At 37.3% G+C, this 26,232-nt stretch overlaps 1 protein-coding gene across 1 annotated transcript; it reads left to right on the top strand.

Moving 5' to 3' along the window:
* Positions 1-1,132: 1,132 nt before the first annotated feature.
* LOC116652205 (very low-density lipoprotein receptor-like) lies at positions 1,133-26,067 on the top strand. The gene is given in 9 exon segments (XM_070210786.1): positions 1,133-1,293; positions 14,744-14,863; positions 20,697-20,819; positions 21,392-21,618; positions 22,728-23,998; positions 24,000-24,126; positions 24,191-24,389; positions 24,695-24,812; positions 25,962-26,067. Coding segments are annotated over 7 exon segments (2,100 nt in total). The 5' UTR covers positions 1,133-1,293; positions 14,744-14,863; positions 20,697-20,767.
* The last annotated feature ends 165 nt before the right edge of the window (positions 26,068-26,232 follow it).

Here is a 26,232-nt window from a genome sequence, read left to right as displayed (position 1 = left end):
CCCAACCGACCGAGAGGTGCGAAAACGAATGCAAACTTTATATATACTCCTTTATAGAAAAATTTATAAAATGGAAAAATGGAAATGTTTTTCGAGCTTTAATTAAATTTTTTTTTTTTTTTGAGTATTTGCTTCAATTATGCAACACTCTTATGTTAAGCGCAACCACACACACACACTAATATATTTATAGAATTTTAAACAAAAGCCAAAAATGTGAATACAATGGATGCTTTTGCTGCACGCATCAAATTTCTAACATTAATGAACTGCGTTCTTGTGTGTGCGTGCATGTGTGTGTGCGGGGGGCACTGCTTGAATTTTCTGTGGAATTCTAATTAAATGTGTGTGCACATTGAGTTCGTGCGTAGCTAAAATATTGCCTAAGCAAGTGTCTCCTTGTATTAAATGTGCCCAATTAAACGTCAAATGGCACATGCTTTTGCTCACTCGAAACAATTTTAAGCTAATCATAGCACATAAGCAGCTGCTTCACACACACACACACACAAACACACACACAAACACACAGAGAGAGAGAGAGCTTATTTGGTAGTCAACTCACACATAAACTGGCACACGCACAACTACACCTTCAACTTTGGCCAAATCCGGTAAATCATCAGCTATTTTATGGCTAAGCGGAAATGCGCCTGCCGCCATTTTGTTTACAAGTGAGTTTGTCACTAAGCGCCCAGACGGACGAATGCCATAAACGATTGATGAGTCCCAGTTGTTAGCTTACGCATACACACACAGCCTTTAAGCCAGCTTTGTATTTACGCTTATTAATTTCAGAAATGCATGCCCTTTTGTTTATAGCGGCATATTTTGCGGCTTACCCTTTTACACACGCACACACACACCCAAACCTGCTTACAAGCTGCCCACCCACTTTATTATTTACAAGTTTTTGTTTATTGTCAGCTCTTGGCCCCGACCTTACAAAGGTCTTAAAGCTTGTCAACGCCTCCGACCGCTCGCACCCACATTGTGTGGTGCGGTTAACGAGCGAAAGTTTTCAACTTAAATGTTAGTTATGAATTTGATTAGGCCCTGTTGTTTGGTTCGCCGCAGTATCTCAGCCTGATTAATTAATATGCATTTGATTTGTCAAAATATATTTATTTTATTCTTCTGTGTTTACAGCTCAAAGCCTGCCGCACTATTGCGAGGAGAAGCAGTTCCGTTGCAGGGAGAGTGGCGAGTGCATACCCATTAGATTTGTCTGCGATGGCGATACAGACTGCAAGGATCACAGCGATGAGCTGCTCGAACAATGTAAATTTACAGGTGAGTCGAGAAGACGCTCCAACATAAAATCCATAAACTGTTGCTGAACTTCGTGCCCCAGTTGGCAAAGTTTTGGTTGCCTTTGAGGATTGATGCTAGCTGCCACTTCAATTGTGGCGCCACAGCCTGCCCGCTGCATCCTTAGACAAATGAGTTTTATTCAACTTCAGTTTTCAACTTTTGTTGTTGCTACATTTTTTATGGAGCTTCACTCGGCCCAAAGTCAAGGCACATGATGTATTTGCTGTATCTGTTGGGCTTGTATGAATGGCCACAGCTGTTGTCTGTGTGGCCAACTACCAAACCCCCCCCCCCTCTCTCTCTCTCTCTTTCTCTTTCTCAAATGCTCACCCGCCTCCCACACTCTAATCTGTTGTCAGTCATTTTGTAGTTTTTCAATTTAGAAAATGTCACAGAACTAACCATTTACTTAGTTGCTGTGTGTATAAGTGCGCCTGTATGCGTGTGTTTATCTGTATGTGTGTGTGTGTTTGAGAGTGTGTTTGTGAGTGTTTGCTTTTGTATTGGATTTTGGTGTTTTACTATTTGTTTGACTGCGTTGTTGAGTAAGTAACAACTGGCTGTTTATTTAGTGTCATGTTAGGTGGACTCTCGACTGCCCCAACTAAATTTGTTTTCGTTTAATTTTTAGGCCCGATGTATCACAAAGTTATATATGTGTGTGTCTATGTATTTTTTTATTAGCTCTATGCTTTTAATTTACACTCTCTAGTTTATTCGTGCTTCGTTGCTTTCATTTGGCAACACTTTGATATTTTACGTTGCCTACTTTTGGGGCTGGAACTCTAAATAGTCGTCGCCCTACAGTGCGCGCTTAAATATTAGGCAGACTCACAAAATTCACCTAACTTCCCGTAGAACAATTAACAATTTTTATAAAAATCGTCAAATGGTTGGCATTTTTCGTTTTGACCAAGCAAATAACATCATTATTAAGGAAACAAGAGCATAAATCAAATATTTGCTTAGCTTCTCATTAATTCTATAATTATTTTCCTATTATACATTGAATATATATATCTTAATAACGTCAGTTCAGTTGTTTTTTTTAGTCTCGATCCTCCAAACAAGTCTTGTTTATTTCTTTTAATTGTAAAAAACTTTAAAAAAAAATTCGTTTCGAGGTGTTACAATTTAAAACCATTCAAAAAAATGTTGATAATATTCATTCTGTATGAATCGAATATTCGTTTAATATACATACTACCCATCTTATTCTATTTATATATTTAAAGATCTATCATTGTTTCATTTATTATTGTTATTTTTTAACAAATTGCTATATTTATTTTTTTTTTAATTTGAATTTATGGCCATAAAATAACAGCATTTATGGTCCAAACGGTTGGTTAAGTTCAACAAACTGAAATGTAATCACAAAATGAAATGTGGACACAAACAACAACCTTGAGCCGTACTGTGCTACTGTGAGCGAGTGCAAGCGATTAGCAAATGAGCGTGTGGCAAACGGGGCACTTGCAACCCGTACAGCAGCCAAGTTGAGTCTTATTTGGCGAACGTTTAAGACAAGTCAAGTGCAATCTAACTAAGCCATTGCATCATGCTTCAAGCACAGACACAGTTTAAAAGAGCTTAAGCCGAGAGCAGACGCACAGTAGAGCAGCTAGCAAAAAGCTTAACTTGTTTGAGTGTAGCTCAAGTCGAGAATGATAATGTATGTATATATATATATATATATATGCATAATTAAATGTAATTCCATTATTTTAGGAAAACTTTGAGGCTATTGATTATGCTGTTAATATTTAAAATAAATATTTACTGCAAAAAATTTGGGTATAAACTATAATGACTCAAAATAAAATGAGTTTTCATTAATTAGTTTTCTTTGATCCAATTTAATGACCGCCATAATTGAACCTACAATTAAATTGCTTGTTTTTAAACCAACTATTTAGTTTTAACCATTAACTACGCTGCCTTTTAACAAGTTATATACATGGATAACTGGATAACGAATTTTTAGAACTTTTGGGAATTTGCCTGCGCTAATTACTCGGTTAATTTAACAGCTTGAATATCAATGCTATGTATGTATGCTAGCATACAGTTCGATGAAAAAGTAAATTTGACTTCTTATTGTTAGTGAAACGTATTCTAAACAAAGGAAGATTTTGTTTTTTTTTTTAGTAGTTAGCTTTTTCCTCAACTCAAAAACATACTACAATTCAACTTGCAGCATGTTTTCATTATAAAGCAAAATTAAATTCTACGAAAAAATTTTTCTGAGTTAATTAAAATATATTACAAAAAGCAGTCAAAGCGGTAGCTTTATAATATTTTTAATATGAATAACTTTATGCCTTGAGCCCACATATTTAACTAGCAGTGGCTATATATAATGTGTAATAACTAGATTATTTTTGATAAGCCCAAGCGCTTAATAGTTTTCCCTGGAAAACACAAGTTGTTGCAGTCTGTGCCTTTGACAAAAGGAAGTCGTGAGGTCATTTAGTGTTTGTTTTTTTTTTTTTGCTGATATAGCACAGACAATCCTATAAAGTCTCCGTACTTATCGCGCACTTAACAATTGCGACTTAAATAATTAGTAATTAAAATGCATATGAGCGAAAGAGTGAGATAGTGAGGGAGAAATGAACTCAACTCTTAAGAATCGCAATGCGACGCACAAACAAAAACGAGCTTAAACTTGACCCATTGCCCCACAACTAGTGCAGATAGAGGATATATATGTATACATCTGTATACATCTGGAATTCCCCCGCACGGCGCACAGTAGTGGGTCAATCGCCTGAACGCGTCATGTGGGATTCTTATCTGTGCGGCGTTTGGTTTAAATGCGTCTCAGGCTAATTGGGCGACAGCAAAAAAAAAAAACAAAACAAAATTAGTTAGCGTGCTCCAATCGCAGGCTGCTCGACAATAATATACCCTGTAGTTGTATATCCACTGACACATATGCAACAAAATTTTACATTTACCTTTTAAAATATACAAGTTATTTCCAATTTGGATTTGGATTGAATTTAGCAACTAGGCTAACTATCTATTTTTATAAAAAAATTTGATATTACCAAAGATCGTAACACAGATAGACAGATGTTCAGACGGGCAGATACCCAGATACGGGCATAATACCCTATTTAAACTCTACGTTCAATTGGCACCGGGCATTCATGTCATAAACAACACAAGATTTTAATTGTTATGAATATGGTTCATTTAGTTATGCAGCATTTGAAATTTGTATTTGTTATTTTGCTGTTGACAAATTACAGCTGATTAGCCGCAGACAGAGTCGTATAAGCATTTGCTACCGACTGATAAGCGCTCATCCAAACATTTCCTGAAGCTGCCGAGCTAGTTGGCATAGAAAACACACTCACTCACACACTCACTCACTCACTAACACACTCACTCACACAATCACTCACACTTTTGTATATTCACTCTGCATTGAGCGCAAGTTCCTGACGGTTATCAGAATTTTTTTTGTTGAGCGCAAGCTCACAAACTGCTTGTTTCTGCTTTTGGATGCTGCTGGCTGGCGATTTGTATTTTTAAGATACGCCGCATTGCGCTCAAAACTCAGTTGGCAACGAACTTTGAATTAAAACGGACGTGTGTGTGCCACAGGACGTGTCCCAGCCGTCAAGGAGCACAGTCCGAGAATTGAGCAGTGAAAAAAGGCGAAGCCTATGTAAATTTCCAAAAAGCAAAATAATAAGTGACAAAAAAATATTCGAAAAAAATATAATTAAATAAAATTAAAAATAAATACATTTAATGCACTTCAAAATAAATAAATATTTAAAAAAAGTGTTAATTATATTGCACACATCTGACTTGCTGTGCGGTGCGTGTGTGTTTACTGTGCCTGGCGTCGCATTGGCGCCAAGTTTGGCGAACAAATTTTTTGGTTTTTGGCCAGGCCAGGAAGCTTTTACAGCGCGTCTGTGTTTCCCTCAGTATTTCCACAGTTGACTTTTCATGCTTCTGCGCGTCGTCGTTGTTGTTGTTGTTCTTTTAAGGGTTTCTCTTAGCACAGCTGCTCTTAGAAGACATACATATATTTTTTGTATATTTTGATTTGGTTTTTGTTTTGCATTACACGAAGCACATGAACTTGACACAAATGTGATATATGCCCCGCTCTGCCTCGGCCTGGCCAATTGCGATTGCCATTGACATTTCCACGCAGTCGAGGCGAGCGTGTCGCATATCAATACGGCGGCTCTTAAGCTTTACACGCATCTGTTAACGGCCATAAAGCGTATTAAGTTGTCATAATTAACAATTAAATTTTATAAAGTACCTTTAAGCAAACAACGACAACAACAATTATAATGGGTGTAGCTGTGAAACAATGGCAATTAAAAGTAAACACACACGCAGCGCTGCCTTTCAATGTGGAGATTAAAAAATAAAATACAAAAATTATATGTAATAATTAAGCAAGCACAAAAGCCAACCGGCGCTTAATTAAAACGTTTAATTTATCAAACAAAAAAGAATAACGAATATTATAAAAAAATTAATAGAATACAAAAGCAAGCATTCAGTTTCTCCTGCAGGCTAAAAAAAAAAAGTGAAATCAATTAAATTATGCAAATACACAAAATTAAATACGTTTTCATATTTCAATGCACACATAACAACATCTATTGCCCGGGTGAAAAAACGTGCATTAAAATAGTTTACTATAACATGCTAATCCAAACATTGATTTCAATAAACACAATATAATGCCTAAAGCAAAACAATTATTTATTTGTTGATCAATAAATTTCGCTAATTTGTAATTTATGCCAGAACAAAGCTAATATATATGTAAATAATAATAAATATAACAATACAGATATACGGCTAATCCATTTGGCCACAGCAAAGAAAGTAATTGAATATTTCTAAATAATAGAAAGCCACATGCATACATTAAAATATCAATGTGCAGCACTTACACGTTCAAAGAAGCTGAATCCGACATTCCATTCTAAGATAATTGCTTAATGTAATTACTAAAGAATATCGCTTTTGTTTATTAATTTATTTGCGCTATCACATAAATAAAGTATTGTCAAATTATCACACATCTTTTACTTCAATAATAAAGTCAATAAATAATATAATTATTGACGCAACAAATTTTCAATTTTTAAATGCCTCTGTAAACTCAAATTTAATTATATCTATCAGTTTTCAACAAAAAACGATTATATATATTTTTTTGGCAAATTTAATATGATTTTCTGCTGCGTTTTCCACATTCATTTGAAACTAGTTAAAAGCTTTTACATTATTACACTATAGTGAATATTGACTAGTATACAAATACAAATTATTATAAATCCAAAAAAAAATAAAAATTATATGGATTATTTCAACCCAAAGGTATATTTAAAAGCTTTTCATATTACGATACAAAGTAATCAAAAATATATAAATAATTATAAAAAATATATAACAAATAGTAATATTAATAACAATAAATAAAAATATATTTAACATCCAAAAATTATTCTTTTTATCAACTAAATTCAAGCTGAAAATTTAATTTAAATAAAAAACACCACCAAAAAAAAAAAAGATATAAAATTCCGCACAAGTTGGTGCTTAACTAAAAAGGTATTGCCTACTTTACAGCGCCAAATACAAAACAACAAAGTGCCAGCCACTTGGACAGACAAAAGTGAGACACAGATATTTAAAATAATTACAACAAATAATTCACAAGCACAAACATCAAGTAACAACAAGAAGAAAAAGAAAATAATTGAATAATTCAAGCACGCACTTTGGCCACATTATAATCTAATACAGTTGAACGTTTAAGCCTGAAAGCGAGCGAGCTGGCAAAGTTGGCAACATGGGACTAATACGTAGCTTCCTGATTTGCCAGCTGCTGCTCATCAGCGGATTATCAGAGCAACAGGCGCTCACGACATTTGGCACCTCCATTGATACGGGTATGAGTTTTATAATGTTAAAAATTACAAAAAAAAAAAGAAGCAAAATACTAAAAACCATAATCTTATGCTAAGAACACATTTAGGAAACCCACAAGCTTTGATTTGCTTGTAAACTTTATTGTCAGCTTTAATTTGAAGTAAACAAACTAAATACTATAATTCTAATAAATTGTAATAAATGCTTACCAAGTTAAGTTCAGTTGTTAACAAACTGACCAAACTTGGGTCATTTATTGCAGAAGAACTTCCCTTTCGCTGAGACCAAGTTGAAGCTATTTAGATAAGGCCTCAATAGTTGAGCACAATGTAACATAAGTAAAACATGAACTGCTTCTCAAGTGTTGCTCGATTTACTATTATTGTCTCGCTCAATACGCAACTCTTGTTGTTCTTATGCAGCTTTTATGGCTGGGCGTGGCAAAAAGAAAAAATGTCAACTGGCAAGCAAGCGTCTGTTTTATAAATAAATAACATATAGACAAACTAAACGTCGGGTGGGAGGCACCATTAAGAACACCACACACAGTAAGCCATAACAGTAACTTACCAACAGCGTTAAGCTGCCTGCCACGTTGCGCATACGCCGCGTAAACAGCCAAGGAAACAACAAACGCAGCTACATAGCGTCGCTGCTTGACTTTCAAGCAGCTTCTGCTATAAGTGGCCAATATATATATATAAACATATCTATATAGTGGCGCGTTCAATATCGTTGGCATAAATAATCATGCAATCGAGAAAAATATAGAAAATTTAAAGAGAAAAATATATATACAAAGTAAGAAAGACAGCTGATAAGCCCCACAGTGCTTCATAGCGTTCACAGCTAGCTGCCATTTTATGTTTGTGTGTGTGTTCGAAACTGAAAAAAATAATATCTTAAAAATTCATGTCCGTGTGTCTGTGCGTTGGCTGCAAACCTTAGATAAATTCAGTCACATATCCTTGGTTACAGCTTCTTTCCTTATAAGCCATAAATTATGCATGGCTCACTTTTAAGCAGCCGCCGCAGCAGCAACAGCAGCGGACATCGAATTTTGTGCCAAAGGTTAAACGTCAGCCAATGTGGCAAATTTCTTGGTATTTCTTCTTTTTTCTGCTTTTCTGCGAATCAACTTCTTTCCCCAACTTTCAAATATAGAAATTTAAGCATAATTCAAAGGATTCTACTAAATGTTTTGAGAAAAGTTCCGCTTTTTGATATCGCCAAAAAAAAACGCCAAATGCAGAGATCTTCATAAAGTATATCCTCGAATTGTGCGCCTCAAGCTGAAGCTGTTTTAAACGTCGCCTAGTATTCTGTGACAAATTTATAGCTATTTTCTTTTTGGGAGCACAAGAATACTTAAGTGCATTAAGTCCTTTAAAAAAACTAGATATTCAAAATATACTCTTATTTTTAACATTTGAATTTTTATTTAAAACGAAATTGCAGCGAACACATTATGCTGCTTAAATGTGACTTCATATTATATAAAAATGTTGCAAAAAATAAACTCTCCCCTTTAACGACTTTACGTCCATTAAACTTCAGTAAAGCTTTTAAAATCTCTCTTTATTTAATGACGAAATTGCAGCGATTGCGCTTTTGGGCACTTGGTAGTAAAAATTTGAAAGCCTTTGCAGGCATTTATGTTTAGGAACCTTCAAAACCCGAGCTGAGCCTCAGATTAGACGACATATTTTTGGGTGAAATTTTTGTGTTAGCAATTTTTTGGAATACACAAAACTCATTTATTCCTTCCGGGCATTAAAAAGCTGAGCGGCAGCAACGACGACTAAATTCTACATTTGTCCAAGCTCAATTCAATTTGCTTTCGCTTGCCACTTCCGGCACAGCTTTATTTAACATATAAATTGCTCCGACATTTAAAATGCAATTTTAACGGACTTGTATTTGCCAATGGGCAGCCCATTTGTTCCGTCCATTCAACAGTTGCCCCTCTCGACTCTCCACAGCCACTCTGCAAAAAGAGTCCAGCATATGTAAAAAGTTCGTCTCATTAGAGGCGGGCCGCACTTAAAGCTCACGCCAAGCGGCTCTTCAAATGATTTATGATGCGTCCTGTGGCGTCCCTTAACCCACAGTTAACCCAAAAAAAACACCCTTGTTATTTTTCTTATATATATATTGAAATACTTGAAGCAGAAGATAAAGCACAGCGCACAACTCCAATAAAGTGAAAAAGGTGCCATAAACAAGAAGCGGGAATGTTGAGACGAGCCTTCATTTCATTTTTTGTGTACTATGTGTGCCAAGGGAACACCCTACTGTGGAATAAGATCCAATGTACAAGAAAAACAAGAGCAAATAATGGCAAACAATTGTAAACAAAGGCAAAGGAAAATCTTTCCAACTGCGGCACAAATGTTTCATTTATTTATTGAGACGCGAAGGCGACACGAAAAGCAAAAGTTGATAAAGTGCAAAAAGAAAAAAGTGAAATTTTGTGCACGTTTGCTTCCTTATTCCGTTTATATATATTTATTTCTTTTTTTTTTAAATGAAACGTACAATTCAATTTGTGTTTGTGCGTTTGCCCACAGCAACAACAGCAAACAACAAACTTCATTAGATAAGCCGCACAGCGCAAATTCAATGGATAAACATTTCTTAATTAAATACCCTTAATAAAAAGCAAAAAAATACTTCCACTTTCTCTTTAAGTTGGTAAAATTAAGTTAAATCGATTGGATTTAATAGGAATATTCAAAATGTTGCAGAAGTTAATAGCATTTTATAAAATATAATATTATTTAAAGGAATAAAATAGTATACAAAATAAAAATATTAGTAGACAATAATATATTTATACTAAAGACTTGCCTATTTGGTTATGATCATGGCACTTAAATATAGTTCTAGGTACAAATTCCTATACATACTTATTAAAATGTTGTGATTTGGGCAATATATATTTTATTTGACTATATAAGAATGTAGTTTTAAATATTTTTGTTATTTAATGTGAATATTAGCAAAATATTTCCAAAAGAAATTAGTCTTAGAATTTAAAAATAAGTCAAAAAGCTAAAAAATAATTAAAAATGAATTTCAAAAAGTTATTTACTAAAAATTTCCAAAAAATCGTTTAAAAACATAATTTAAGAATGTTAATTTTTACATTTATATAGACCTGACTAATTCGAAGAGTATTAGCTAGTCACCAGATTGAAAATTAATTCAACTTCGGCTTCTTACTAGTCCTTGAGTACTCTACTAATTTAATATATACGTGTGCATATACATATATGAATTTCTTAAAATACCATTGTTGTCAGCTTAAAGGGGCTCAGACCTGCTGCCAAACGTTACAAATGGCAAATAGAATAAAGGAAATGGAAAATGGAAAATGGCAAATATCAGATAAAAGTTTTAATGCGCTAAATCGATGGATGACCGCAAAAAAAGTTTTTGTCTGCCGCCGCCGCTGCCTTGTGAACACTTGTGAGACCAGATAACTTTTTGCTTAAAGCTGGGCGCTGCAAATGAGCGCCCCTAGAAGCTGGGTGGCTGGCAGGAAACGTGGGCGTGGCAGTTAAGTTGCATTGTGAGAAAAGTTTTTGTGCCGGGTGTGTTTTGGCAACTTTTTTATGTTTTACTTATTCTGTTTGGCCTCAGCGACGACAAGTTTTGGCAACCTTGAGCTGCAGCTGCGCGCTCCGCTGTTGCACTGATAACCCCTGCCGTGCAATGCACTCCACGTAATGCCCGAAATCAAAGCCAAATGATAAGGTGACACACCTCTAAGTCCGCCTGCCAAAGTGCAATTCATTATCATGCAAAATGCTGCCAGCGAAATGCCGGAGCGTCGCGCATTAAATGGATTGCACAAAATTCATGAGAATGCACAACACAGGTTGTTAGTGTTGTTCGTGTTGTTGCAAGCTCTCAGCTCTGTTAGAATTAAAAGGCTGCCCGCCCCAGTCCAGCCCCCAGCGCCCCGCCCCTCAAGTGCCACATAATCCGCGATGTCGTCGACGCGACGCGTCAGACTGTAAATAATGAAGTTTGCACCTGGGCGCCGCAGTGCCAGTGATTTGCGTGGGGCGTGGCATGCGGCATGCGGTATGTGGCATGGGGCATGCGACAAAAATGTGTTCGCCTGCGTCTGTGTGTGTGTGTGTGGCATGCTTTTAGAAAGATATAATAAATATGCGTAGCAAAAATGTGGCAAAAACAACGAGCATAAATTTATGAGCTTTTGTTTAAGTAAACGTAACGGCAGATAAATAAACAGAGAGTGTGTGAAGTGAGGTGGGCTGGTTGGCGTGGCATACGACATGTGGCATGTGGCATACAGCTAGACAACCGACTGCTTGTTTATGCATTAAACGATACACCGCGTGTCACTTTGGCTATATGTACATGACATTTAGACTGTCAGCCTATAGGTCATAAATAAGTAATTATGCAAAAGAGAATATTGAGAGGGCAACAAAAATTGTAAACAAGATTCTCTGAAATTGAGCAGCGGCCAAAGACACCATTTTATGACTAGCTGGCAGACACGGGGAGAGAGAGAGAGGAGTGAGGAGGGCGAGTGGCACTCAATTGGCAAAAAATCTAGCCTGCAGCCTGTCGTTAATATGCAATTTTAAATTTTCACCACCAGACCTTATTTATATTGGCCAACAGTACGCAACAAAATAACAATTTCAACAAAAAAAATTATTGTGGCTGTCGATCAAATTTAGTTTTACAATATTTTAGGGCCTAATAAATTCAATCTGACATTATCAAAATATTCGAATATTAAGAAACAAATATATCAATTAAAAAATTTTCAAATTGGACAACACTCGACAACAACAAAATACTTTAAAAATATATTAAAATCAAAATTTTGTTTTCCGGAAAAACGGAATTTTAAAATAGGATATTTTAAAATTGGAAAAACTCAAGTAAACCTATTGAAAACGTAAAAAAAGTTTATTATTATTTTTCAAATTTAAAATGAATCTGCATAGGTTAAATAAATAGATTTAAACGTAAAATTAAAGTGACATAAGTTATAATTAACAAAAAAAAAATAATATTAAAAAATATTGAAATGAACACATTTCCTATATGTATATAAATATTTTTTTTTGAAGAAATAATGCTACAATATATAATAATCAAATAATAAATTTATGAAAAAATATTGCGAAGTGAAATGGTGCAGTATAGGACGACATTATTTAAGCTAAAAAATTATATTTAAGGATATTTTTGCCAGTATTAGGTCAATATTTCAATATGCCTAATTCCTTATCAAATGTCCACATTCTGGTGTAAACTGCTAAAAATATTAATTGACATAAAAAATCCCAAAAAGAATGTTTTCAAAAGGCAACGATCTGGTTTTTTTATGGCATGATGTGTAGCTTGAAAAGTCGACAAAAAAAAACACGTAGCATAGTGTTAACAAAGTTTTTCCAGTCAAGAACTTAATTATGAGAATTTAATTAATTTCAAAAATGTTCAACTAAAAGTCCCATGCCACAAGCCCGAGTTGGCGCTGGTCATTAAAACCTAGACGAGATTTCTGAGCGACAGATACCCAGCTACTAGCTGACTCCTGACTTCTGACTACCAACTTCTGACTCAATCCTTGTTTAATGTCGGCGCTAAATGCCGTTGCTAGGTAAACACGTTGGGTACGTTGCGAGTCCCCAAACGCAAAACGTGATGCGCATTTTTCGCAGTGCGGAATGGTGGAGAGGTCGCTGGCGAAACACACACAAAAGTTGCGCAAAAGTTTATGGCTCCAGCCAGGACCTGGTTTGACTAGAGCTGGGGCAGAAGATGGGCTTGTGGCACGCAGCAACTTGCCGCAGCCGCTGCAAGCTGTAGTTGGGGCATCATTGGACTTAAAGCTCAACCGAATTCCAAATGTCTGTCGAGGGCGCATTCATTTGAGTAACGGCGTTAAATTGAGTGCAGTCACAGTTAAAAGGTGCAACATTTTAGCCAGCAATATGCAGATGAGTTGCAACACTCTGTCCCAAGAGAGGAAAGTACATTAAGTTGATAAAAATAAGAGAACACTCTGCAAAAATTTAGAAATATTCGTTGAGCTACTTGTTTGTAGCACTCTCCAACGGGGAGTTGACTAAATTATGCGGGACGACTCCCAAGAAATCTTTGAGTACTGACTACTTTATAAACTTTGTAGCAGTTTTAACAAAGTTTTCGGTTCTATTTGTAGTAGTTGTGCTAATGGATTTATATCACTTTAATTGCAACATAACTCAAATAGCATTTTATATAAATTTTTATGCCACTTGGGAAAACCTTTTGTGGAATTGTAAACGATTTTTTGACCTTGTGTTGGGTCAAAAATGATACATGCTCTTCATAAGCAGTCAAATAATTCTTTATTTTTTAGTTAGCCCACTAATTGCCAGATGTATCCTTTTTGGAACAACTTAATACACATCTGAGAATCGATTCAATATTCTAATCATTTAATTTGATTTGCCCTTTTAATTGCATTTTCCAGACCCTGTCACCCAACTTATTGCAAGTTGCTCTGCGGAAGTTTGGATATTTTGATGGCCTTCTGGCAAAAGCTTTAAACTTTGTCGAAATGTTGTTTGCAAAACGAGCAAAGTCATAAAATAAAATGACCATAAAATAGCAAAACTAAACTTCTTTTTTGCCATGCTGGCATAAAACAAAAGTCCTGCCAAAGAAGGGGTAGCCAGTGATAGCAAGAATTCACACAGACACCAACACTCGGCACACACACACACACACACACACACACACACACAGCAAGTGGCAAGTTTTGTTGCCTGTGGCAGCAACACAGCCCGCAACATAAAAATCACATTTATTTTTGACACAGAAACCTATTGATGCATAAAAAGTAGATTTTCAATGCCCATATTCCCCGCATTTTTAGTAGCAACCATTATCAGGACTTTGATACCCTGTTATTATTTAAGATGGGTGATAAGGGTTATTAAAATGTTGTACAAATTGCTATAATAGGCAGGCCTTGTCGAATAATAATAAATGTTTTTATTTCTCTCAATTGTTAAGTTTATCTAGCTAAGTTTTCATATGCTTATCTATCCAGCTATTTTATGACCTCAACGAACTCAGAGGCTGCTTGGGCTAGAGTCTCAAAGTTTGGTATGCATACGCATTCTTAAATAACCACGATATAAACTTATTATACCTGAAATTAGTTTTGATATTTGGTATCTCTTATATTTAAAAATTATCTGTAAAAGTTATTTAACGGCTTTTAGTCATCCCACAGCTGTGTATTCACTATTCAGACCAATCGAAAAGATAATAAGTTTAAAATACTTTAAATCTTTTGCAGGGTATAGTCAAGTGCATTACGCGAGTAGTGCTCGCTTCTTTGCCTCATTTCTCATATATTATAAGCACCCGCAAGCTATGCAAAATTGAATTCCATATCGAAAGCAACGATTTTCAATATATATTTTTTTCTCTCTTCTTTTTTTTTATCAAACAGAATCCACTTGCGGCGTAGAACAGTTCCGCTGCAATAACGGCAACTGCATACCCAACAAATGGCGTTGCGATCGTGAGAGCGACTGTGCCGACGGCTCGGATGAGGCGCCGAGTCAATGCAGTAAGTATTACCCTTATATTGTATCTGGCGATTGGGTTGCTCATATTTCAGCTTGAATTGTGCAGTCAATTTTTGCACCAGCAACCAGTTTAAGTGCCACAATGGGGAGCAGTGCTTGCCACGCGATTGGATCTGCGATGGCGAACCCGACTGTCGTGATGGTTCCGACGAATTGGAGTGTTGTAAGCGAAAGTTATAGCCACATTTGCATATACCCACTACTAACCCGGAGGATTTACGCTGCCCCCCTTAAAAAAAAAAAATGGAAAAAATAAGGGAATAGAAAAAAATGCTCACCCTTACTCATAAATGGGTTTCACAACTTAAAGGCTCGCATTTAAAGCATGCTATTTATTTCAATGCATGCCTTGTATATCTCCTCTCCCCATTTATATTCCCCATGTATCTCAGACTTTATGGCTTGGTTGGGCCCAAACTTGACCCTACTTGTCCATAAATTAACGTCAAAGGACTAGGCAAAACAACGTGATGGGCGCATCAAAAATGCTGCCAGCAGCGAAAATAATTGTATTTATGCATTAACAAGCCTCGCTAACTGTTACATGCTTCAATCTCAAATACCATGTATACATAAAGGTGTATGAAGAGGGTATGTGAAAACTAATGCTCTATATGTCACAAGAAATGGGGCGTCTCAGGCATTTGTCTTAAGCATTAGAACAGCTTATAATATAACACACACTACTGGTATAATAAAGGGAAAATTTTTTCTTATCCATCCACGCAAATTTAGAAAAGCCTATGACTAGCGTAAAGAAGATATATCTTGTTGATATTCGCAATAAGCACACTATAACATGAACAAATATTCCGACAGTTTTCTTACACTCGGCATATAGATACAAGAATTACTTGGAAACCATTACCTAAAATGTAGCTCGCAGTGCAAACCCTCCCATATAAGTTTGTATGCATATATGTGCATAATATAACCAAGTTAATTAAGGTCTGTTTGCAGGGTATCTTCCAGTTGGCGCCCCTGCTACTTGCCTATCCTAGAATACTCTGTTTTTATCGCACAATTTTTCGAGGCAACTTATTTAGCAGTTTATAGTCTGTGTCGCATTCAACTTACTATATATTCCGCATAAAATTTCGTAGTTTTATTATATCTTATTTTATTTTTTGCGTCCGCGCTGTAATTGAAAAAAAAAAAAAAGAAAATGATGCGATTTTTATGATGTTATCCACTCGTAACTCATCAGCGGCTGCTGCTGAAATAAAAACTGGGTAATCAAAAAAAGAAAAGAAAATCGCGCGCAATTTGTGTGCCTGTGGTTTATATGCTGCCAAGCTACAGGCAGGACACGGCTTAACAAAAATTTAACATGCACACAGGATTCACAGGATACTCGCACTGCCGGCTCAGCTCCCGCCATTGAACACGTGTGACATTTTATGACTTTTATGCGCTACAAAAAAAATTATTTTTCAACGATAATTTTTTCCCTATTTTTTTGTTTGAATTTTTATATCGTTGGCCACGTTGTGAATGTTAATTGAAGTTTAACATGCCCCCAAAAATGCAAAAAAATACACATATTAAACGAAATGTTGTTTGACAGACAATCACGAACTTTTTCTAAATATTTTTTATCTTATATCTGCTAAAAAATATGTAGAGAGAAATTTCAAGCATTTTCGTAGAGCTTGTGACGAAAATTTAATTATAACGAGAAAGAAGAGCTATCTTAGGCACTACGAAAGATTTAATACCCTTGCAGACCCCATCTTTTCATAATGTTGATAGCGCTTTGCCCGTATCCAAGAAGCACAGAGATAATAATAAATGCCGAGTATGGTAAAAATAATTTGAAAAACAAAATAGTTTTCCATACAAGAACTTACTTTTCGACCGATCGTTCCTGTGGCAGCTATATGATATATGATATGATATAGTGATCCGATCCGACGGTGCCGACAAACATACTGTATGCAAACAGAAAGAGAGAGAGGACATCTGCAAAATTTTATGTCGATAGCTTTCAGACTAAGAGACAAATTTGCAAAGAAGCAGCTCGGCTGTTGATAAGGAGATATCTCCATCTATGCTTCAGCTTTTCAAGACATAATAATAATACCTTCTGCAAGGGTATAAAAAAATATACTGAAGCGACACTTAAGTATGCAAATCTATCATAGTGTTTGATGTATGCTATAAACTTGCCTTCTCTCTTCTCTTTTTTTTCTCTTTCTTTTCTTATCGCCAAGCACTTTAATAATGGTATTAGAAAAGAAAAAGCCAATATGGTTTAAGATTAAATTTGATTACCTATACGTAGAGTTTCATGTGTTCAAAACCAAGAAATCCTAAAAAATAACACAAATTATTAGAAAGAAAATGACATCAAAAATTTAAATTACGTTAAAATAGATATAAAGAAATTGTGGATATACAATAACGAGTATTGCCAATACATAAGAGATTAAGGTTCCTTTTCAATGAAATGAAAACCTATTGTAAAAATGGCTGAAGGAGTGTTTGACCTTTAATGAAAAAGCTTGCTTGATTTTCTGCTACACACCAATTCGTTTTATTTTGCCAATGCACGTGATTTTATTAAATATTTATTCCTACTTCTCGCAACGGGAAAAAAATAAACTTTTTATTATTAGATTTCATACGATCCGAACTCCTATCAAATAAATAGAGCAAAAAAAAGGAAACTACAATGTGACTTGTGTATTCCTGACGGCAAAACAGCGAGTCATTGGGGGGCAACGGCAGAGTAAACAAAGCGCCAACTGCTCCACAAAAGCATCAACTTCATTGGCTTTGATGCCTTTGATGTGATGGTTCAAGACATGCGGGGAGGGGAGGCAGGGGTGCTAGCGACAGGCATGAGGAGTGCCACTGGGCCAACTACACGTCTGGCACATAAACTAAAAGCATTTTAAATAATATTAAAATCAAATTGCAATACTCACTTTGGAGCCAAGCCCCACTTTTTCCCATCATGCGGCAGATAACAAGAAAATGCTATTGAATGCAATACAAAAGTTATGTGCAATTGTGTGTGTGTGTGTGTGTGTATGTGTGTGTGTGTGTGTGTGTGTGTGTGTGTGGTGTGTGTGTGTGGGTGGATGTTATTCAAGCTACTCAGAGCCATTCTTTATAGCCAGCAAATTGATTTTTATATGGCTTATACTAGCTGAAGCCAAACCGAGACTGAAACAGGCTCCAGCAACTGGGACTGAGGTCAGGCGACATGCCGGGCCACATTTAGTGGCCAGCAAAATAGTGGCATTAAAATTGAAAAAGTGAAAATAGAAAAAGTCCTAGTCGCGGTTCACCAGCTACCAGCTAGCTTTATAGCTAATTTAATGAAATCATAAAATCGTTGCGCATACGCAATGTTGAAAAAATTGCGCGTAATTAACTTCTTCATGCATGTCATAAATTTAGTTTGTAGCAAATGCAACAAATAAAAATAAATCAGCGAAATAGTTTAAAAAATATACATTAATAGCATACAAAAATTTGTCACCGTAAAACTGCTTTTTCCCTTGAATTCAGGCTGAGTGGCCTTGTTTTCTACATATTTTCCTACATTTTTTTAAACTAATCTTTTTTTACTTTTAAAGAAAAGCTTCATCTTTGTTTATTCAATCGAAGCTACAGGATTTTCAAAAAAAAACCTTACAAAATGTATTACGGGATCTAAATTGTCTTCTCAGTCGACACAATCTTTCGATGCCCAAATTCAAAGAGACTCAAAGTGAAATTAATTAAGCAGCCTTCTTGAACCTTCAAGCATTTAATCGCACTTTTTTTCCATGGAGATCTGCCAGAGCTCTAATAAATTTTCGTAATAACTTTTTTCATTACAAAATACTTTCTACACACTCAGCTTGCACGTATTATAAGCTGCAATTCCTGTTGAATTCGTACTGCCGAAATTCACGCCCGTGTGCGCTGCAATAAATACCAATTTAAGTCATTTCACGCACACGAGAAGATCTACATGCAAAAAATATCAAACAACAAAGCGTAAAATAATAATAAATTAATTTATTTGCAACGGTGTTGGGCAAAAAATATATTCATAGAGATTTTTTTGGCGCAGAGGTAGCACGGAAAACAAAGCAAGCAGCAAAGGCATATTTATAGATATGTGCGTGTGTGTGTGTATGTAAGTCTGGTGTTATGAGCCTTTATTGCCTGTGGCACACACACACATAGGAACGCATACAGAAAAAAAAAACATAATCTTATCAAGCAAAATCAAGCGTAGCCATGGCAAAGGCAACAACATAAACAAAGGACATTCATTTCATGCGCCTAGAAGTAGACAACAAAAAACAAAAGGCAAAAAAATAATACGCGTTTGGGTTAAACACAGGCGTTTTTATGCGTGTACGTGTGTATGCATGTGTTGTCAACTTTGTTGAATGTACGCCTGGTAAAACTTCAATGAAAGTTTCAAGCCAACAGGCTGCCTATATAAGTGCGTGTGGGTGTGTGTGTGGATATGGATATGTGTGTTTGGCTGTGTGTGATAATTACTTTAATGTGTACGCATGTGTGCGTTTTAACTTTATGGAGTGTTGGCTGATAATGTCTTAATTACTGCCTAGATAAAATGCCGCCCGCTTAGCCTCAGTTCGAGTTGCCCTATATTACTAAATGCGTACGTGTGCGTGTGTGTGTGCGTGTGTGTGTGCGTGTATGTGCGCGTGTATGTGCTTGTATGTTCTGGCACGACAACTATGTTTATTACTTGCCTGGCATGCGCCAGCCACAATTGGACTTCAATTCCTGCTGCTGCTGCTTCTTATAAACTTAATTACAATGCCAGGCAAGAAGCAGTCATTAAACGTCGACTTAACTCTGTTGCATGCTTTAAGGCGTTGCCCCAAAAACACGCCCAGTAATGTGCCGCTGCTGCAGTAATCAAAGATTTAGCTCAGCAACGCCATTAGGCAGACAGTTAAAAGCCACTCGACATATACATGTGCATATAAACAAGAGCTGTAACGCAGTTTATCAGGCACTTGATTTTTACTCCCATTTTGGAGTGAGTCGAAATTTTTACCGGGCTATCTTTAGGCCATTTTTACAGACATTTTGCTGCTCGTAACTGAGTGTGGGAAAATTTGGGTGGGTTTTCTTGTTCTTTTTGTTTCGTTGGGCAAGCCACATTGATTGGCTTTATATATTTTATAATATTTGTTTCTTCATGATTTTATGTTATTTTATATACTTTATATGTTGGCCTATTCAAATTTTTTTTTTTTTTTTTGTTAATTTTGTAGCAAGTTATCCGCTCTACAGAACTTTGTTTAAATTTGAATATATTCTTAGAAAATGCACAATTCTTAATCAAGATCTACATATATCTACATTACAAATGATTCAAGAAATATAACCAAAAGTATGAATGAATATATATTGTATATACAAGCCGCTTGGCATCCAAAAATTATTTTATAAAAATATTAAATTCATTGAATTTTTTTCAAAGCTGATTTTACTATCTCTCTTGTTATTATTATTATTACTTTGGGGATATTATTATTACTTTGGTTTATTTTAAATATTTCTGTTATTATCTCTCTTGTTCAAATAAAAAGTATAAGTATATAGATAGTGTAACTGTTTTTCCTGTTTTTCCTTCCATATTTATTTTTGTGTTCTGGCAAGAAAAAAAAATTGTATAATTGAACTCTAAATTTTTAGAAATTTTTCTGGGCAAAAAAATTTACCAAATAAATTGACTACATCTGGTCGGGTGTACGCATAATCATATTGTCATCATATCTAAACTCTAACAACATATTTTTCTCCCCCATCTATTTGTATATATTGCAGAGAGCAAATCCTGCTCACCAGATGAGTTCGCCTGCAAGAGCGGCGACGGCGAGTGTATACCGCTTGCCTGGATGTGTGATCAGAACAAAGATTGCAGCGATGGCAGCGATGAGGCCACGTGCAGTAAGCCATATTTCGCAAATTTCTAATCTTAAGCTGTAACTGTTTGTAAGCTGTAACTAAAACTCTAGTTGTTGTAGTGTGCTTAGTTGTGTGTGTACATACTTCAGCTTGCTGGAGATAAGTATGCTACACTTTGCTACAAGAATTGTGCAATACTTACCTAAACAATACACATGCAATAAAGCACAAATATTTACACACACACAGGCATCTACACACTTTAGCTTGCAATGCCTTTGTTAGACATTTTGTTGTTTTTGTTTTGTAGTTGTTGGCAACAAATCTCTTTGGTTTTTATCCCTTGGCGCGTTGCTTTGGCAATTTTTATAATGGTGTTGGTTTTGTTGAGTTATGTCCCGCATATTTCAGCTTAAGTTGTTATTTTTGTTGTTGGCTTTGGCTTTCTCAGCTTGTTGTTTACCTAACTCTCTACTTTAGCTAACCAAAGAGCTCATGCTAACACAAGCACTCGTCATAAGCGCAGTCCAGCTAAATCCTCCCAGCTTTCATCGCCCCATACACACACACACTTACACACTGTCTAACATGTACATATACTAATTGTATCCCAGATACCACCTGTCGCTCCGATGAGTTCACCTGCAGCAACAGCCGTTGCATTCAGAAACGTTGGGTCTGCGATCACGATGACGACTGTGGCGATGGCAGCGATGAGCTCAACTGCCCCAAAGTTGTATGCCCTCCGAACAAATCGTTCACCTGCAGCAATGATGCCTGCATAAGCAAGAGTTGGGTCTGCGATGGCGAACCGGATTGCCCGGATGGCGGCGATGAGCGCGTAAGTTTTTTCACTCTATCATACTAGTTAAAAGCAAACTTAACTGCCGGCATAAGCCAAGGTCATCCTCACAACTTCGGTAGGCTTAACGTACTTTATTTATGGTTAAAATACAAAATAACAATTATAAGAAAAAAGGTAAATAATAAAAAAATTACCTTTTTTGCAAGACAAACGAAAATCGAAATTTTGCAGGAAAAACATGTTTGCTCGAAAACGAGTACGACATATAAATATAAAGAAATTCTTATAAATTTTTTAATACGTTGTATTTCCGTTCAAATAACATGCATTGTATTTATTTTTTTTATATGTTTCGTTTTATTTTTTTAACTCTTAATTTTGTTTGGTAAATTATTTGACTGTTATTGTTTTTTTTTTTTTATATAGGATTAATTTATTTCTTAACTGAAATTAGATATATTTTCAAAATATTCGCCATATAAAAAAGACCCTTAGCCCTATAAAATTAAATTTATTAAAATGCTATAATTCCATAGACCTGTCAGCCTATTTGCCTATTTGAAGGTTGCACATTTTTCATACATGATCTTTGCCAGACTTGCCAAACAGCCCTCGCACAATACATGAGTATATAAATATATATATTCATGTTCTCACTAGGAAACATAAATTATGCAATACGCGCGCATTACTCAACACTGGTGACGTCGCCGGTAACATTTGTCGCTGGCAACTGATGCCATAACCATTTACTTGTGCCACGCGCTGCTTTTTTTGTTGTCAGTCAAGGGGGAATCCAATGTCTAAAATAGCTTGCCAAAAAAAATAATTTTTGTTATATAGAAAAAAACAAAAACACTATGCGAAAAATGTGGTGAACAGCCCCCAAAAAGTATGCAACTAAAGATATGCAAGCATGGCGCCGAGGCACGAGAGTGTGTTTATGCAAAGGATTTATTCATAAGTGTGTGTGTGTGTGGAAGTGCTGGCTGTGTAGCTGCTATTTTTATGGCATATTTCAAGAAAACTTTCCTTTGACAGGCCCTATGCAAAATGCATTTTAAATCAACTACGCACCGCAGACAGGCAATTTCATTGACTATATCTTCTCTCTTTATATCTCTCTCGCTCTGGCACTGCCACAGGACTGCGGTATCGTAGGACAGACTGTAACGCCCTGCCTGCCACATGAGTTTCAGTGCAGGGATCGCATAACCTGCCTGCACCATAGCTGGCTCTGCGATGGAGACCGCGACTGCCCCGATGGCGATGATGAGCTTGTCTCCAACTGCAAGAATGTCACCTGCAGGCCGGATCAGTTCCAGTGCGGCGATCGCAGCTGCATTGCCGGCCATCTCACCTGCAATGGGCAGGCGGATTGTGCGGACGGCAGTGATGAACGCGACTGTCATTTGTCAGCTCAAATCAAAAGCTGCAACGCCACCAGCCAATTTGAATGTGGTGGCGGTCAATGCATTCCCCTGGATAAGGTATGTGACAAGCGCAAGGATTGCCCAGACGGCGAGGATGAGCCGGCGGGCAAGTGTGACATTAATGAGTGCGACACCAAAAATGGTGGCTGCATGCATCGTTGCGTGGATCACCCGGTGGGCTACAGTTGTGAATGCCACGAGGGCTACAAGCTAGCCAGCGATGGCCACCATTGTGTGGACATAGATGAGTGCGAAGAGCCTGGTGTCTGCTCCCAGATCTGTGTTAATGAAATCGGCAGCTTTAAGTGCGAATGCGAGGCGGGCTATATGCGCGATTCGCGCAATCACACGCGCTGCAAGGCGGCGGAGGGACACGCCTCTCTCCTGTTGGCGCGTCGCCAAGACATACGCAAGATTTCGCTGGATCACATGGAAATCACATCAATTGTGAACAATACCAAGTCGGCGACAGCCTTAGATTTTGTATTCCGCACGGGCATGATCTTCTGGAGCGATGTGACCACGCAGAGCATCTACAAGGCGCCGATCGATGAGGGCAACGAGAAGACCGTTGTCCTAAAGCAGTCATCGGTTACCTCGGATGGCCTGGCCGTCGACTGGATCTACAACCACGTCTACTACACGGACACGCACAAGTGCACCATCGAGCTGACCAACTTCGATGGCAACATGGGCAAGGTTTTGATCGAGGATGCGCTCGACATACCCCGCTCCATAGCGCTCGATCCCATCGAGGGCTGGATGTACTGGTCCGACTGGGGCGCCTCGCCGCGCATTGAACGCGCCGGCATGGATGGCTCCCATCGCACGACTATCATCAATTACGATGTGAAGTGGCCCAATGGAATAACCTTGGATTTGGTTAGGAAGCGCATCTACTGGGTGGATGGCAAACTGAATGTCATCTCCTCGGCCAACTACGATGGCTCACAGCGCAGACAGATCCTTTACTCGACGGAGTATGCGGCATCCGTTCTCCATAAGCACCTTTGAGGATTACATCTACTGGACCGACTGGGACAAGCAGACGGTCTTCAAGGCCAACAAATTTACTGGGGAGGGTGTAGAACCCATCACAGCTATGCATATGGTTAGTTTTATATTATCCTGGATAAACATTCCTTCTATTTTGACGCTCTTCTCTTCATTCACAGCTCCAACATCCCATGGTCATCCATGTGTATCATCCTTATCGCCAGCCCGATGGCATTAATCACTGCCAAGCGGTTAATGGCCACTGTTCACATCTCTGCCTGCCGGCGCCGCGCATCAATGAGCGCAGTCCGCGCATATCCTGTGCCTGTCCAACGGGCCTCAAGCTGATGCCCGATGGTCTGATGTGCGTCGAAGATCGTAAGTAGCTTTGCCATTTACCGGATTTATTTTCTGGGTTTTGGGGCTTAAAATGTACTTTGGAAAATGCATTCCACGAATGTAACAAGAGCAGTCGTAATTGCCGGCACGGCTCGCTGCATTCGCGGTTGGATGCCGACGTGTCCTGGTTGTGGTGGCTGCAGCCACACGAGACTGCAGCTGAGCCTTATTACGGCCCTTAACATCTGCTCTATTGTTATTTTAAATTAATTTCATTACCCATTTTATTTTAATTTCATTTTACTTCAATTGAATTTTGCCCCACCCTTCTCTTGGCTCCATAGTACGCATACGCCCCGTAAAACCCACGAGGCGAGTAAATTCAACTACAACGCGGCTCAAAGTCTCGACGTCGTCGCCAACACTCGCGAATACCTCAAGATGCGCCAAGCTTAGCGCCGGGTATGAGTTTTTTTTTTCGATTTCGTTTACTTGTTGAGGTGGCGGACTTTAGTTTAAATATATCGTATTTTTGTCTGTGTGCGTTGATCAGAAAATAATCAATATTACAATATTAAAGGACTTAAATTTTCCCTCTTCTATTCTCTTCGCTCCCCTCATCTTATCTCCTCTCCTCTCCTCTCTCTCTCTCTCTCTATTATTTATTTAGTATAATTTTTTTATAAAAAAATGTTGTCTTGATTATTCGCAATGTTTTTAAAATTTTTTTAATTATTTTTTTTTAAGTTTGAAGAAACGTTTAATTGAAGATTTGTATATAATTTTGTTCTGATACGCACATTGAGCATCAGGTGTCGGTGGTTTATCCTATTTCACAATATTAATTTTAGACCATCCATCCTTATGTATTAATTATAATCCATCATTTTAACTCAATTAGCTCAATAGCTACCCCATAGATTACACTAATTATAGTCCATTGCGTAAGCTTTATTTACTTTTAATCCCGTCCATCATTATTTATATATGTGCTCTGTGTTTTTATACCAACTCATAACTTAATGACATATTGTGATGTCCTCAAATTATTCGCAGGCAACAAAATGCGAGAGTCCGCACGAACACATATGTAATACTTTCTCTATCTCATTTTCTCTTTGAGTGACTCACTCGCTCTCTCTCTCTCATTTCATTTTGTATGCCATTTGTCACTCCAATTTCTTACACATGCATTCAACGCCGCCAACGCTCACATGTCATCATCATAAATCAACATCAATGATATCGACATAATCACTCAAAATGCACACCGACACAACACTCACACAGACACACAGACACACACACACACACACACATGCCAGAGTCAAACACAGCACAACCATGTTGTGTGTTTCCACGTAAAACATACATAAATATAGCGGCACAGTGAGGGGTTAAACCACCAAAAAGGAAGCGCTAGTGACATGTTTAATGGCAACAATGGTTACAAGCCTTCCCCCACAACCAGCTCTTCCCTTTTAATCCCTATGCTCGCCCCTTACTGAGCTATCCCCATTCAGCTCAAATGCAGTTTAAGCTTAAGCGACACCTATGACACTTACACCCACGCATTTCTCCATGCAATTTGTGCGGCAACTCTGTCAAAAGCAATGACAATGCGGATGTGAATACGAATGCGGATGTGGATGTGGATGTGAGTGCGGATGATGAACGACTGACAGAGGCAGCGGCAGCGGCAACGGCAGCTGGCTGACTGGCTGGATGACTTGTCGCTGACAAGCGGCAAGCGTTGTCGTTGTCGTCTCTCAACAAATCGCCATGAAATTAAATTGTACACAAAAACGACATGGTCAACAGCAGCAGCAGCAATAGCTGAAAGCCAGCCAAGCGGCGGGTGCAGGAACATCGGAATTGGTGT

The sequence above is a fragment of the Drosophila virilis genome, unplaced genomic scaffold (genome assembly GCF_030788295.1).
Source record: "Drosophila virilis strain 15010-1051.87 unplaced genomic scaffold, Dvir_AGI_RSII-ME tig00000706, whole genome shotgun sequence".
Classification (NCBI taxonomy): domain Eukaryota; kingdom Metazoa; phylum Arthropoda; class Insecta; order Diptera; family Drosophilidae; genus Drosophila; species Drosophila virilis.
This window is presented reverse-complemented; position numbering and strand designations above follow the sequence as displayed.